The sequence below is a fragment of the Lipophrys pholis genome, assembly GCF_963383615.2.
Source record: "Lipophrys pholis genome assembly, chromosome: 10".
NCBI classification, from domain to species: domain Eukaryota; kingdom Metazoa; phylum Chordata; class Actinopteri; order Blenniiformes; family Blenniidae; genus Lipophrys; species Lipophrys pholis.
In genome coordinates, this window is record NC_137640.1 from 27647177 (window position 1) to 27662134 (window position 14958).

Sequence of the window (14958 nt, forward strand, 5' to 3'; positions counted from 1 at the left end):
TCAGTCGTCCTTTTTAACAATGTTTATATGAGCTTCCTTTGAATCTCAATGAAGGAAACACCATCAGGGAACGCCCTGATGCTTTCTTTGCAACCCTGTCACTCACAATCCCACACATGATCCCACGCCCTTCTCAATTGAAGCCACGCCCCCACTAGTTGAAGCCACGCCCCCACACCAGACTGGGGCCAAAAGTTTGAACCCGAAAAAATACTTTCTGAAAGTGAAAGAAAGTCTTGAAAGTGAAAATAAAAATGTGAAACTTGAAAACAGGATTTGAATCTGAAAAAAATAAGATCCTAATCTGAAAACATTTAACCTGCAACTGAAAAAACACTGACATTTAAAAAAATATATATTTCAGAGTGAAACATGAATATAAAGGATTTTATCAAAAGTATTCTAGAGCTGAATCAAAATTATATGTAAAGTGAAAAAACGTTTCATACTTATTTTTCAAAATTGAAGCTCAACCCTTGAACATTCAGTTTTAAAATATCTCTTTTAAATCACTTTTTTTTTTTTCTCAAATGAACAAACCTTCTGACCCGGATCTCGCTCCACACATTACTGGTTTAGAAATAGTAACGCTTTAGATGATAAAGGTGGTCATATGAGAGTAACGAGTTACTACCGGCATCATTGGTCATTAGTCATAATAATCACGAAACAATTCAAACGACCAGGACAAATGATGGAAGGAGTGATGTGGTGGATGAAATAACCGTATAATCCATTGGTTTCCATGGTGACAAATGTGGCGCTTCGTGAAGGTGTGCGCTCTATCGAGTGCCCGGTCCAGTCTGCACGTGGCCGCGAGTGAAAACCAGTTTAGATTTAATCTGATTTAACAAACAAGCACAACTCACCGGTTGAGACATTTTATTATGCAAAGAGTACAATATTCTGATCGGACAAGGATAAATACTTTATTCATGTCATTTTCTACTTTGTTCACCTTTGTATTAAGAAATACTGAAAAGATTCTGAATGAAGCTTTAAATTGCTTTTCCAAGTCGGAGACTAACGACCAATGTCTTTGAGGCAAAAACGGTGTTGCATAGAGCATCATGATTTGTAGGTTGAAATCTGCTGAGGCCATTGCAGAGAAACTTCCCGTCGCAGCTCACAGTGGACCGACCTTGCAGCTGAAATGAAGAGTCGACAAGCGGAGCGGAATACGTGAACCAAGAACTGAAATGAACTTGGCGAACACGTGAAGGAGTTGGAGCCAAAGTGACAGAACGAACAGAACCTACCAGAGAAAGTGACCAGACTGCAGAGTCACAACCCGAAGAACACGCCAGAGAAACAAACAAAAAAAACAAGGAGGCGGGAGGAAAGAAACCAAGAACAAAGACTCATAAATTATCTCTACCAACACAAAAATGCTCCACCGTCGCTGAACGGAACCGATTCAGCGTCTCGGGTGGATTTGTAAATTTCTTTCCAGTGTTAAGGCACATGCTGTTCTGACTTAGAAAATACAGAAATATAAATGACCTTTGGTAAATGTTCCACTTTTTACAAGAGATACGACAAAATATTAAAGGTGCTGCTGCTTTAACCGCTGAACAATAAAACTGTAGTGTCCTTTCTATTTCCCCCGGCGGGCGCCTTGCATAACTTTACTAGAAAACATTATTTGAACAAGTGACCAGAGGATAAAATCTCTCATCGTCTGCGACGTCGCCGACACTGCATTTCTCTCACGACGCTTCCAAAAGTGCGAAAATAAAAATGTACATTTTAAAGCCACATCTCTACGTTGGGAAAAGAGGTGTGCAGCACCTCTCAGCTCTGAGGATTTGGTTTACAGCTAAATCTGGGCCCAAACGCCTTCAGAACACGGAACAACAAACAGTCAGAATAAAAAAGATCTTTCAAGTAAACGTGTTTATGAAATGAGACGGCAGCTCGGAATGAGAGCAAGAGTTTGATATTTTGGGAAATGTGCTTTCTTAATAAGCTGACAAAAACTAAACAAACAAAAAAAACACAACCTTCTCCCAGCCTTATATTTGTGTTAAATACGAAGCCAGATGGTGGTTTGCTTAGTTTAACAGAAAACAAACTACGAATCCTGTTGATTAGAAGCCAAAATGTTGGGAAAAAAACAACTAAAACAAACAAAAACAGCTTTTTGAATTTAATAACAGATAAATGGACTATTTTTAGCTTCACGCAGTGTCTTTGAGATTTTACTGGTAATCTCTTGACATTATGACTTCGTTAATAAATTAAAGATCAAATAAAGGTATACACTCCTTGTTGGTGAGGGTGTGAGAGAATTGGTGATGAGAGTCTTTCTCTCCGTTCAGTTCGTCTCGGCCGCCGCAGGAAGCTGCCGGACGCTCACAAGACTTTTAACAATACATGATCTAAACTTTGGCTTTAAGGTAAAACAAGATTGGGATTTTCTCCCTGCCACCAGGCTTTATACGAGTCGTTACCTTATCCTGATATAAATACTACAAGCTGCTGACTGCAGGAGGCGCATTAAAAACAGAAATGAAGATTTTTCAGTCCGTCCCGTATAAATTGAAGGACGTGATTCTGACGAATAAAGACACGACAGGCTGTATCGATGACTCTGCTGACGACACCACTGGGAAATGAATCTCCACGCTGACCAGGGTTGCCAGATATGGCGAGTATCCCCCAATTACAAAGCCAAACTTTATTATCTTTTACCTTTATTTCGTGCATTTGAGTGTTTCTGGCATGTTCTTTATCACACGTATACTAGTTCTCCAGCTTTAACATGATTCCTAATCTGGCTGAAATTTGGCTGGTTTTCATTGAGGTGTGTGAGTTTTACGTTGTTTGGGCTGGAAAACAGTGAGTCACATCTGGCAACCCTGGTGCTGACCGGTGTGGCGTCCATATTGACTTCTGTCAGCGGTGTCTTCTGCGCTCCGGAACCCGAAGCCGTCGGGTCTGATCACGTTCACACTGCAGTCTGACAGAGGTCGTGTTTAAAATGTGAACGATCGCGAAAAAAAACAAAACAATCGTATCTCAGCAAAATATCGTAATTAAGCATGAAGACCTGCAGTGTGAACGTTGCCTCCGATGTTAAAGAGGCGAGAAAGTGGATTCCTTTTCTGTTTCCCTCCTTTGGCTTCATGTTTAACACAGATAACTGAGAAAAGCAGTAAGAAACAATTAAATCCCCAAATATCAATTTACTGCTGTTTAACTGGATAACACACACACACACACACACACACACACACACACACACACACACACACACACACACACACACACACACACACACACACACACACACGCACACGCACACGCACACGCACACACACACACACACACACGCGCAGCATAATTCCTGGTCGACTAAACTGAAAACTTGTAGAATTCTCAGACTGTATATTCATAGAAAACAGCTCCAATAGTTATTCAGCACTGTGCAACACGACGGAGAGAAATTCTCTCCAGTCTTTTAAAAAAATTTGGAAGAAAAACAACAAAACAAAAGGAGCAAAGTTTGTAGATCCAGCAACAAGACTAAAACGTGCACTGGGACAATGCCACTCTTTGTCAATAGAAAAACTTTGGGATGCATGGAAACCCTCATTCACACGCTTAATTAAACATGTTCGTGACGCTTCCAGGTTGACAGGCCAAAGCTGAAGGAATGAACGAGGTACCGCATCAGAGAGGAAACTAAACTCCTCCGTAAACCCGGCACTGGAATGTCGCGACTCCGCACATCATTAAACCCTGATGAGATGCTTCTTTCTGTGAAATCCAAACTTCCCAGGATTTCAGCAAACATGAAAACGACGGGAGAGTCTCCAGTTCTTCCTCCTCCCAGACCTTTAAATTATCTCACATCCAAAATATAAAGTACCTATTTGCATCTTTTTATAAAAAGAATCTCCTCGAAAAAAAATAGAATAAGATTTTGTAAAAAGCTATCGTGCAAATTGAGTCTTTGAGTCTTGCGTTGTCGGACTTCACGTGGTGGCGTGCAGCGACCGCGCCGGCACCGCCGCCGCCTCAGTCCGGGGCGCCGGCTGAACGGCGGGCCGGAGGCCCTCCTCCGAGGTCCTGGTGTACCGGACGCAGCGCGGCGCTCCGCCAGGCGGCAGGCTCAGCTGGACGCTGTCGGCCCTGGCGAGCGGCGGCGTGGAGCTCACCCAGCTGGACGTGCTGAGGTCCGACCGCTCGCCGCTCTCACCCGGGCGCTCCGAGTCTTTGGTCGATGGCGTCCGCGGCTCAGCGAGCGGCGGAGCGTCTTTGGTGTAGGGGAGGGTGTTGGCCTCAGAGGGAACCCATGTGTAACGGTTCTCCCGCTGCTTCTCGTCACCCGTCTGGAAAACAGGCCCCGGTTTGGAGGTGTTGCTCCTCTGCTCTTTTTGAGCGCCCCCTCTTGGCCGGGGCTTGGCGAGGGAGAGGAGCGGGGTTTTGAGAACGAGCGGCAGCCCCGCCGCGACGCCGCGACGGCTCAGGATGTTCCCGAGGGTGTCGGCCGGGAGTCTGTCCAACTGCCTTCCAACCTGGACCGGGCTGGGGAACAGCGTGCCTTGACACGCCCGGTAGAAATATCTGGACAAAGAAAAAAAAAAAAATAACAAAAAAACTGTCAGACACGTCATCTCAAAGCTCCTGGGAAAAACATAAAACAGACTCCGGCAGTGAGAACAGACAAAATCCATGAAACGCCTCGTCACTCTCTGTAGGGGGCTTTTCCACCAGAAAGAACCAGGTTCTAGTTCTGGTCCAGGGCCAGATTTAGCACCAGTTCTTTGTCTTTCCACCACCAAAGCCTATCAGGGGCTAAACGGGTGCTAAGCTGGGCCCACATCGTTGCTGGGCCAGAGCGGGGCCAGAGCGGGGCCAGAGCGGGGCCAGACACGTCATCAGCTGGGGGCGGAGTTATCGCTGGAGTTATCGGTACCTACGAGGCGGAAGAGATTCTGAACCGACTTTCTGAAATCTACAGCGAACACGGAGCCCCGGAGTGGTTATAGAGAGAAAACTAAAAATAAGGCCTGGGAACGATTTAATAACTCGAGATTATTTAATCTACAATCGCGGAGCAGCGGCTCTCGAGCCGCAGAGCTCCTCCGCGGTCAGTCGGCTGCTTCGGATATAATTTAGAAGAAGTTTTCCATTGTTGTTTTTTTTTCCCGCTTTTGTACACGATTGTAACTAAATTCACTTCTATGCCTGTATGCTGAGGCTGCGCTGCTCAAGACGCATGATTAATATTTTCGACCCACAGAACTTCTTTATAATGAAGCCAGACGTTTGGTTCACCAGGAACTACTAAACAAACTACAAACTACTGTAAATGAAAGCTTGGATTGTTTAGCCATAAAATGAGCCTTTTCATGGCTTCATGTCAAACAGAACTTTAATCAGAGTGTGTTTATGTAGGTTGTCATTATGAACGGCTGTAGAGCAGCGTTCTATCATTCTACACCTCCAGTCCTCCATGTTGAAGCTTTTGATTCAGACTCATTCAGAAATAAAGTGAAAGGAGCAGAAATTCACTATCTAATGATGAAATGTTGAAAAATAAGCCCCAAGCTCATTCACGCGTTACTATATATTTTTTTTTCTCTAAGGCCACTCCGGGGCTCCGGACTAAAACAAGACGGACGTGAAAAAACACCAATAGAGCGACGAGGAGACTCAATGTTTTCTGCCTCTTCGTTCTTCATCTAAAGGTTCAGGTCAGACTAGATGGAGCGACGAGGACTCAACCAGCGTTACAGTCCGTCTCCTGGTTCCTGTATGAGTACTACATTGGTGAAATCAGTGACGTCCGACGTTTTGGGGTGACGTGGCTCTCACTTGGCTCCGCTGACGATGGAAAAACAACCGGTTCTTTGGCGACGCTCATTTAAGAACTGGCCCCACAAGCACCTGGTTCTTTTTGGTGGAAAAGCCATACGAGAGGCTTGGCTCAAAGGTACCGAGGCAGGAGCGCCGACAGGGGCGTGACGAGGCAGAGCAGGTAGAAGAGGGGGTCCTGCAGCAGCCTCTGCATGGTCCAGTAGGGGTTGGAGGGGGAGTAGCAGGTGGGGCAGGAGGCGTTGTAGCAGAGTGCAACAGTGAAGAATAAGGTTATACTGAAGGCGATGGACAGCCAGTTCATCCACGTCTACGGAGGGGAAGAGAGACACGACGTTTTAATCACATCGTGAGAACAAACAGTTCAAACAAACAGTTCAAACAAACTGCAGTAATTCAACTAATCAGACAACAAACCTTCTGATGAGCCTTGGCCTTTCTCATAAACCAGAATCCAGACTCTCTTCAACAGGGGGAGAGACCGACGCCTCGTTTACACAGGATTTAAAGCGAAAACGCATCACTTTTGTGTTTTTGTTTCCAAAAAGTTTCACGTTTACGCGACAACGTTGTCCATTTACACAGAGACGGCAGAAATGCTGAGAACATGGGGGTTTTCACGTTGGGCCACTAGTGGGTGCTGTTGGTTGTTTTTGCAATGAAACCACACGGAACAATCCGCTGTAAACATTAACAATGAGAGTACAAACAAGCTGGATTGTCACTACGGTGACTGTCAAAATAAAACCACCAAGTCCCAGGAGACTATGGGCGGGGGAAACACCGTTGTTATTGTCCGTCTACTGAGCGTGTGCAGAACAACGAGTTACTCTGGCCGTGGCGAGCACGCAGAGCAAGTGTTTCTGCAAGGAGATGGAGCCCGGATGTCTAGAAATTGTTGCATTTCCCCTCCCGTTTCCACGGAGACAGAGTCTGAGCATGTTTAGAAAGTTCCACCTCAGGGAGCCATTTTCAAAACACGTCTTCAGCTTGCTCAGATCACCGTTGTCGTGTAAACACAAACACAAAATGCAACAAAAGTTTTGCATTTTCACTTGAAAAACATCGTGTGAACGCGGCCGAGTTTGAGTTTTACAACGAGGAACATGTTGGAAAAAATCTACACGTGTCAAACAGCCTCTCAAGACAAACGAGACCCGTTTAAAGTTAAATAAATAAATAAATAAAAACCTGCTGGATTATTTGATCAAATGCTTTGAAAGTCAGACTCTTGCAGCTCACGTCATGCTTCCTGGTAAAAGTTGCGTTTTCCCGTCAATTTAAAGGGTGAAAAAAGCAGAACGACTAGTTGTACAAGTTAAAGAAACAGATGTTTTAGAAACGTTTTGCACAGGCAGAAGAAAAAACGTACCTTTTTAAATTGAATCATTGAGAAGATAAATGCTGCCATGTGCGAGAAGCGATTAGTTCACTTGTTAGCTGATTGAAAGCTTCATGTCGGTATTTACCGAAGGAAAAAAGGATTATTGTTGTGCAAGTTTCTATCAAATCTGAGATATGGACACAAACAAATCCCCCAACATGAGAGGTGAACGTGGGTCAGTCTGAAGGTATCATAGTTTAAGGAACAGTTTCATGGGTTATAATTAATTTTCACTCAGAAAAACAGTTTGGATGACTGATCTACAAGTTTAGGATGACTAATGTTGACAAACCGACGCAGATCATCAAAAGTGCAAACTTATAAATTGGTCATATTAAATCAAAACGTGTTAAACATTTCACAACCACTTTCAGAAATATGAGAATAGATTGAAGAAGAAGCACGCTGGGAACCCGCCAATGGCTCGGTAGATCAACACTGAACGTGAAGGGAATCAGAGGACGAGGACGGACGCAGAACAGAGAGCAACGCTGCCAGAATGCTCTGGCACTAATCTGATGAAGCTCGTCCACGGTTACATGTCCTTTTCTTTCCTTAGCATCGGGGGAAACTCACTTCAGAAGCTTTTTTTCCTCAACCACTGGATTGTAGGAATCTGACAACAAAGTCACAAAAGCCAAGTGTAAACAAGCCTTCGTTTAGACTCGGAGTGATCAATTATGTCTAAAAACCGTCTATCTGCAACGACAAAGGGAAAACCCCGATTCAGACTGAATAATACGTGTTTGAAAGTTGAATCAATGCTATTGGGTCACTTGGAGGGAGCAGAGCAAACAACAAGGCTCCTGTTTGGCAGCTGTCAGAAATATAAACGACTTTTATGGCCGTACGTTGCATCAGTCTTTGATACATATACTGTATGAACATATAGACTCACTGGACTGTGGATAAAATGACATTGTGATCTTAAATATAACTACACACTTGTTATCACAATGAAACCTGCTTTATTTACCCAACAATCGTAATAGAACACAAACAGCAGAAACCTTTAATCAAGAGAGGAAATAAAGCAAATCTTCTCATCTTCTTCCAGTTTAGTGATTCATCCTCTGGTCTTTTCCAGGAAGTCAGCGAGAGCCAGCTCACCTGGATAACCAGCTCACCTGCATAACCAGCTCACCCGCATAACCAACTCACCTGGATAACCAGTTCACCTGCATAACCAGCTCACCTGCATAACCAGCAACTAATCCCTAAACTGGAAAATATTCAACCATGTCAAGGAATCCAAAATGTTTCTCATAATTCGTGTACTGATGACAAACAACGGTTTGGTCATTCCTTACCAACAACTTTAAATATGGAGATACGTCCTTAATAATAAGCTGAAAATACAACATAAAACCACTTTGAGTAGCGACAGGAACAGAAAAGACACAAACCCAATCACATTATGTTAATTATAGCCTCTCATTAAAAAACAACAACAAACAGGAAAATAAACATCTGATCTCATTAATTATTCAAATATGTGGAGATATTTAAATGACTAATATTGGGCCTCATGATTTTTTGCAGACTGTAACATGGAATCTGATGAATCTTGTGGATAACTTGTCAAAATCACAAGATAGTGTAAAATACCCTCCAGATAATGTAAAATACTCTCCAGGTAGTCCCCCCGGCTAGCTCAGTTGGTAGAGCATGAGACTCACAATCTCAGGGGTAGTGGGTTCGTGTCCCACGCCGGGCGTCACCTTCCCGTGGGCTCACCACCTGCAGGAAGGTTCTTAATCGGTGCATTGTGATCTGGGTGATCTAGTGTAAATTACCCCTGAGATGATTTAAAATACCCTCCAGATGATTTAAAATACCCTTTAGATGATGTAAAATACCCTCTAGATCAATTCCGGACCTCGAGGGCCGATGTCCTGCACGTTTTAGCTCTCCCAGCTTCAGCGCACGATCTGATGTTGATGTCGTCGTCTATCTTGTAAAAAAGCCAAGTAACGAGCCCCTTATTGGATTCAGGTGTGTTGCAACTGGGAGAACCCTAAAACATGCAGGACTCCGGCCCTCGAGGCTCGGAATTGAGAACCCCTGCTCTAGATAATGTAAAATATCCTCCAGATAATGTAAAAACAGCCTCACTGGACACATCGTTGCATCAATGTTCCATCTGCTAATCCAACAAAAGCACAAGTTTAGGTTGATATTTAGTTGTTAAATTTTATAACATCATCTTCAAACACCACCAGAGGATCCGTTCTGACCCGCAGGCCGTTTGTTTGACAACTACAGTGTATATTAGTTGTTCTCTTGTTTCGCCATCAGTCTGACCATATGGATGAAAGCAACTTTAATGTTTATAATCTCACAAAATCATGCAATACACCGGAGAACAAGCTGCACGACACCGCTGAAGATACCCGTAAAAACAAATAGACAAAACCAAACAAAAGTAGGTTGCAGGAGACAAATGTTTCCTGTTTAATCTGGAATATGAGCAATGCATGCGATCAAAGAAACCACTGTAAATACTGCTGCGCTCGCACGTCGCTGCGTCTGGAGATACGTCTTCCTGCGCTCTTTTATGAGTTCAATCAGGCAAGAAAGAAAACAACAACATTTCATCCTCGAGTTGATTGGCTGATCTGACATGTGACAGAGTGAATATTACACAACGGCCCGTCGGAGTATTGTCCTGACACACATGATTAATTACAGCCTCACAGCTACTGTACAGGAGACAGGAGCGCTGCCTGCTGTCACCTCAAATACCTTTAATTGACTTTCACAGCCGTTTACCGATCATGCATGCATTATCCTCCGTAGCAGAGGGAGGATGAAGTACCTGCCAGCAGAGCGCTTGTTTACCTTCAGCTAGTGCTGCTCGCCATGAATACGCCGCTGCACCAGGAGCCGACTGCGTCTCGGATGTTAGTTAGAGAACAGAACATTCTTCACATGTATTAGAAGAAAAAAAACAACTTGTCAGGATAAATTTACAACCCAGGGCATAATGGAAAAGACTGAGAGTCATAAATTTAAAATGGCTCATGACCAAATAGTGCTGCGTTGTTTTACTGGAATCACCATGGATACGGGTAACTGGGAATAAAAGGCGGTGAATTGAGGGGAGGCCGGCGGAATAACTTTCATGTGTAAAATCAACCCCTCATTTACACTCAGGACAGGAGTTTTATTTGGTTCCGTGGTCGACTGTTCCTACGGCTGTGGCTCTGATGGTAGAGCGGGTCGTCTACCCGGAAGGTTGCTGGTTCAATTCCCCCGGTCCACATGTCAAAGTGTCCTTGAGCAAGACACTGAACCCCAAACTGCTCTCGATGGAAGGACGAGGCGCTTTGCATGACAACCGCCTCCACTGGTGTGTGAATGGATGAATGTGATTTAAAATGTAAAGTGCATTGGAGACTGCTTACACGGTGGAAAAACGCTGTATAAATAAAATCCATTAACCGACCAGCTTTGTATCAGGAACAAAGCCGCTGTTGTCATTTTAAATGATTTTTCCCTCTGGTTCTCGTCAGGTTCCCAAAAGGTCTCTAAAATATCATCATGGAATATTCGACTCTGCTTAGACGACAACGATTTCAAGTGAAAACCAAACTTTCGTTGTGTCCTGGGACTCTGTTTACATGACAACGGTGCCCGGAGCCACTGAAAACACCACTGTTAAGAAACCCTCGGGCTCTGCCTCGTGTAGACAGCAGAAACCTTGCTACTCTGCATGCGCTCCACGGCCATACTAAATAGTTGTTCTGCACATGCTCAGTAGGTGGACAATAACAACAATGGCGGCCTCCAGCGTGTCATGACTCCCAGTCCAGATTCTCCTGGGACTGTTTTATAGTCGACAGTCACTGTAATAACAATCTAAGTTCATCGTCTGTCCACTAGAATGTCCGTGTTCTCCCACGGTTAATGTTTATAGCGTATTTGATAAAAACAAACAACAGCACCCACTAGTGGCCCAACGTGAAAGCAACATTGTTTTCAGAGTCTCTGCTGTTGGCGTGCAAATGGACATTATTATAAAAATGATGCTGTGTAAACAAAAACATAACGTTGTTGTGTTTTTACGTGAAACATTAACGTGTAAATGGGGCCTGAGACAAGGTTTTTCTTGGAAACAGGTCTGAAAACTGAGATGGGTTCATATTCAATGTCTGAGGAAGAAGAGATATCTGCTCTTCTGCGTCTTGTCTTTTAATTAAACGTAATCTGATAGTTAATAATCCACTAAGAAGTAAAAGTATTCTTAACATCCAGATAACTGTAACCTGGACTTAAAAAAACGAGGGGGAAACAGCGATCGCTTGGAGAAAAGTGACTCAAAATGAGGTCAAACATAAAGACAGAATGGAAATGAGCAGAGCTGCTGTTCAGCTGAAGGCAGGAAACGTCTCCAAAGAGCTCAACATCCCTGAAACTGAGGGCGAAGCCAGTCTGGGCTGCTGGAGAAGATTCATCAGACACAACGGGACGTTTTCAGACTTTGGTCCAGCATGAGGTCAGAATACAGTGAGACGCTGCTGCTTGAACAGCCTCGTGTTATCACAGGAAAAAACACCCAGATCATCTGAATCACTGGAAAAAACACCCAGACCCCCTGAATCAGAAGAAAAAACACCCAGACCCCCTGAATCAGAAAGAAAAAAAAACACCCAGACCCCCTGAATCACAGGAAAAAACACCCAGACCCCCTGAATCAGAAAGAAAAAAAAAAAACACCCAGACCCCCTGAATCACAGGAAAAAACACCCAGACCCCCTGAATCAGAAAGAAAAAAAAAAAAAACACAGACCCCCTGAATCAGAAGAAAAAACACCCAGACCCCCTGAATCAGAAAGAAAAAAAAAAAAACACCCAGACCCCCTGAATCAGAAGAAAAAACACCCAGACCCCCTGAATCAGAAAGAAAAAAAAACACCCAGACCCCCTGAATCACAGGAAAAAACACCCAGACCCTCTGAATCAGAAAGAAAAAAAAACCACCCAGACCCCCTGAATCAGAAGAAAAAACACCCAGACCCCCTGAATCAGAGAGGATTCAGGGGGTCTGAGGTCTAAATTTCAGGGTAACTTATCTTAAGATCAATATTGGGGAAACAAAAAGCAACTACTGTTGCCACTGTTCTTTTCATGAATAGAAGATATTTTAACCAACACATGGTAAAGTACACTCAAAGGCAGGTACAATTAAAGAAAAAAAATAAAATCAAGTATCCAATTTTAAAAAGAGCAGAGCATTTAAAGTATTTTCTATTACATGCAGTTTTTCTCTGGATGTTTCTCATTGACTTCACACAGGCTCGTCCTCCTCTGAGCTCTAATTTAGTGCACAATGTTTGCAGAGCACCTGTGAGCTGCGGAACGTTTAATTCAACCTAATCAGCTGGAGTTAAATATCCAGACGGCAAGCGGACATCAGACACCACGAAGTGAAAATGATGACTTCAAGAGGTTTCCTACCCATGTTTTGGTCTCAATGCCCAAATGCAGCAGAATGGTGAGCAAGGCGATGGTGGTGACCGGAGTCCCCCATGTAAACAGATCCACGTCAGAGTCAGCATACGCCTGCAGGTGGAGCCAAAAACAATGAATACGCTGCAGCGGCCAGAAGACACACAAGACAAGCCAGCAATTAAAGGCAGACTCACAAAATAAGGAATGAAGAAGCAGACCAGACTTTGGTAGAAGGCATCGATCATGTTCATCCAGAACATATATGGCTTATATTCCTGTACCAGAGAAACAAACAGGTAAGTACTTTATCTTTGACTGAACAGACGTCATGAAGTAACTCAAACCAGACGGGTTCAGTGGTCTTCAGCGGGAGATTTTCTGGAGTGTCTTACATGTTGCGTGTCACCAACTCATGTTAGGCGAGATCCTATAGGAGGGAAATAGCTCTAGAGAGGAGCATGGATACCTCGGAGTTTTGGCCGTTCACGTAGAGCTGAGGTAGATGCTGGAGCGTCTCTGCCGACACGTCTTTGTCCAGCGTGCCGGTGATGAGTTGTGGGAATGCGGAGAACATCAGGTTGAAAAAGATGAGATACCACTGGTCGATCATGGCCGAGCCTGAGAAGCCACAGTAGAACTGATACCAGAAGATGAGTGCCACGAACATCTGTGCACACAGAGGGGGCGGAGTCACGCCAGGAAGAGCCAACAAAATTTATTCTATTTTTTTGTTTTTATTTGCTCTTTATTTACTTCTTAACCAGATTAAAAGCCAGTTATGTTACTATAAAATATAAATTAATGACTCAAAACCCTGATTCAATGTGAATCCTGATGTTTGTCATCTTGTATGTACGCAGTATGTCCCCGTTACTCAAGAAAATGACATTAACTGATGTACACACAGTTTTTGTTTTTGTCATCGATAGGTTACGTGATGATTCACAAGTGAACGTGTTAAATTAAGATGATCAACAACACTGGAGGAGTGCGCAGGTATGTCGCCATGTATGCAAGTTTAAAATAAAAACAGAAGTCCGGTTTGGTTGTATTATATGACAAATAAATACATAGGTAGTGACACATCTATGGGTGAGTGGGTTTACATACACTAGAGCTGTAGGGACGTGGCTACATATATATCTGAGTATATAATCTACATGTCTGAAATAAATCATCAACATCAGATCGGGCTCCCTGAAGCTTTGAGAGAGTTATATGTAGATAAATATTATTATAGTATTTTCATTCCATTTCTACATGAGACTATTCTTCCGGAAATAAATTTTTTATTCTTTTTGTAATTTTTAGCCAGGATACAAAACAGCTAAATCCACGAGCAGTTAAATAAACAAGAAACAATAAAAACGGCTCGCAGCAGCTGAAACGGACATCAAAACATCCAAAAGGAGTCAAAATTGCCCAAACAAATAAAAAATGATTAAAACGACGGAAAAAAAGCTCAAATGGCTAAAAGCTGCAAAATCAACTAAAGTGGCTAAAACTGTTAAAAACTACCAATGTAAAAATTCTTACTGTTTTATACTGGAGTTATAAAAAGACTAGATGAAAACCAAGACACAAATTCAGCAGAAGTGCAGTACAACTTCATGAGCGATGCTCTTTTCATCGTAAAGTTTAAATCTGTTTTTGTGGTTTGTTTGTTGGGAAGTGGCACTAGCAGCTCTTCGGGCCATGAAGTTTGCAGACTCCTGCTCAGAACTGTGATGTGACAGTGACCGGGGCGTTTGTGTTCTGGTGGTTAAACGTTGAGTTCAAGTGGCTCACGGCGTTCTTGTAGAAGAAGTAGAGGATCATGTTGGCCAGCCTGGAGTAGCACCAATGGCCGTGGACCAGCAGGAGCTTCTGGAGGTATCGGAAACGGGGGAGTGCGAAGTCGCTCGCCATCACCGCCTGTGGAACACAACCGACACCCGACATTGAGTCTCCTCCCTCTCTGCCGTGCCGTCCCGCCGTCTTTCAACGGCAATAACCTCCAAGCCCAGCGTCCGCCTTCCGGGGCCCGCCGTCACGGTGGCGGGAGACGCCGTCAACGTTCCCCGACGACAAGAGAAACAACAGCGGGCGCCTTGCCGGCTCGTACCGGCCCCCTAACGGTGACGAGGGGAGTGAAGGCGTGTTAATCATAATGTGGCGTGCGCCGGCCCGAGTCGCGGAGGCGTGCGTCTCAGCACACCGTGGGACCGCGGGGAGTGACCGGCCGTCTCATTGGGAGCAGATTTGATTAACGGTGATTAATCTAGCGGCTCCAGCGAAGACGGGACACCGAGGCT

General features: G+C 44.0%; 1 protein-coding gene across 1 annotated transcript in view; it reads right to left on the reverse strand.

The window, feature by feature from the left end:
- Positions 1 to 872: 872 nt before the first annotated feature.
- atp10a (ATPase phospholipid transporting 10A) overlaps positions 873 to 14958 on the reverse strand; it is a gene marked incomplete at its 5' end in the record, with an annotated part of 51132 nt that continues 37046 nt past the window's right edge. Inside the window, 6 exons of the mRNA XM_080473963.1 lie at positions 873 to 4572; positions 5949 to 6136; positions 12671 to 12775; positions 12859 to 12939; positions 13131 to 13331; positions 14453 to 14578. Coding sequence (XP_080330089.1) covers positions 3981 to 4572; positions 5949 to 6136; positions 12671 to 12775; positions 12859 to 12939; positions 13131 to 13331; positions 14453 to 14578 — 1293 coding nt within the window. The 3' untranslated portion in view covers positions 873 to 3980. The remainder of the gene's footprint in view (positions 4573 to 5948; positions 6137 to 12670; positions 12776 to 12858; positions 12940 to 13130; positions 13332 to 14452; positions 14579 to 14958) is intronic.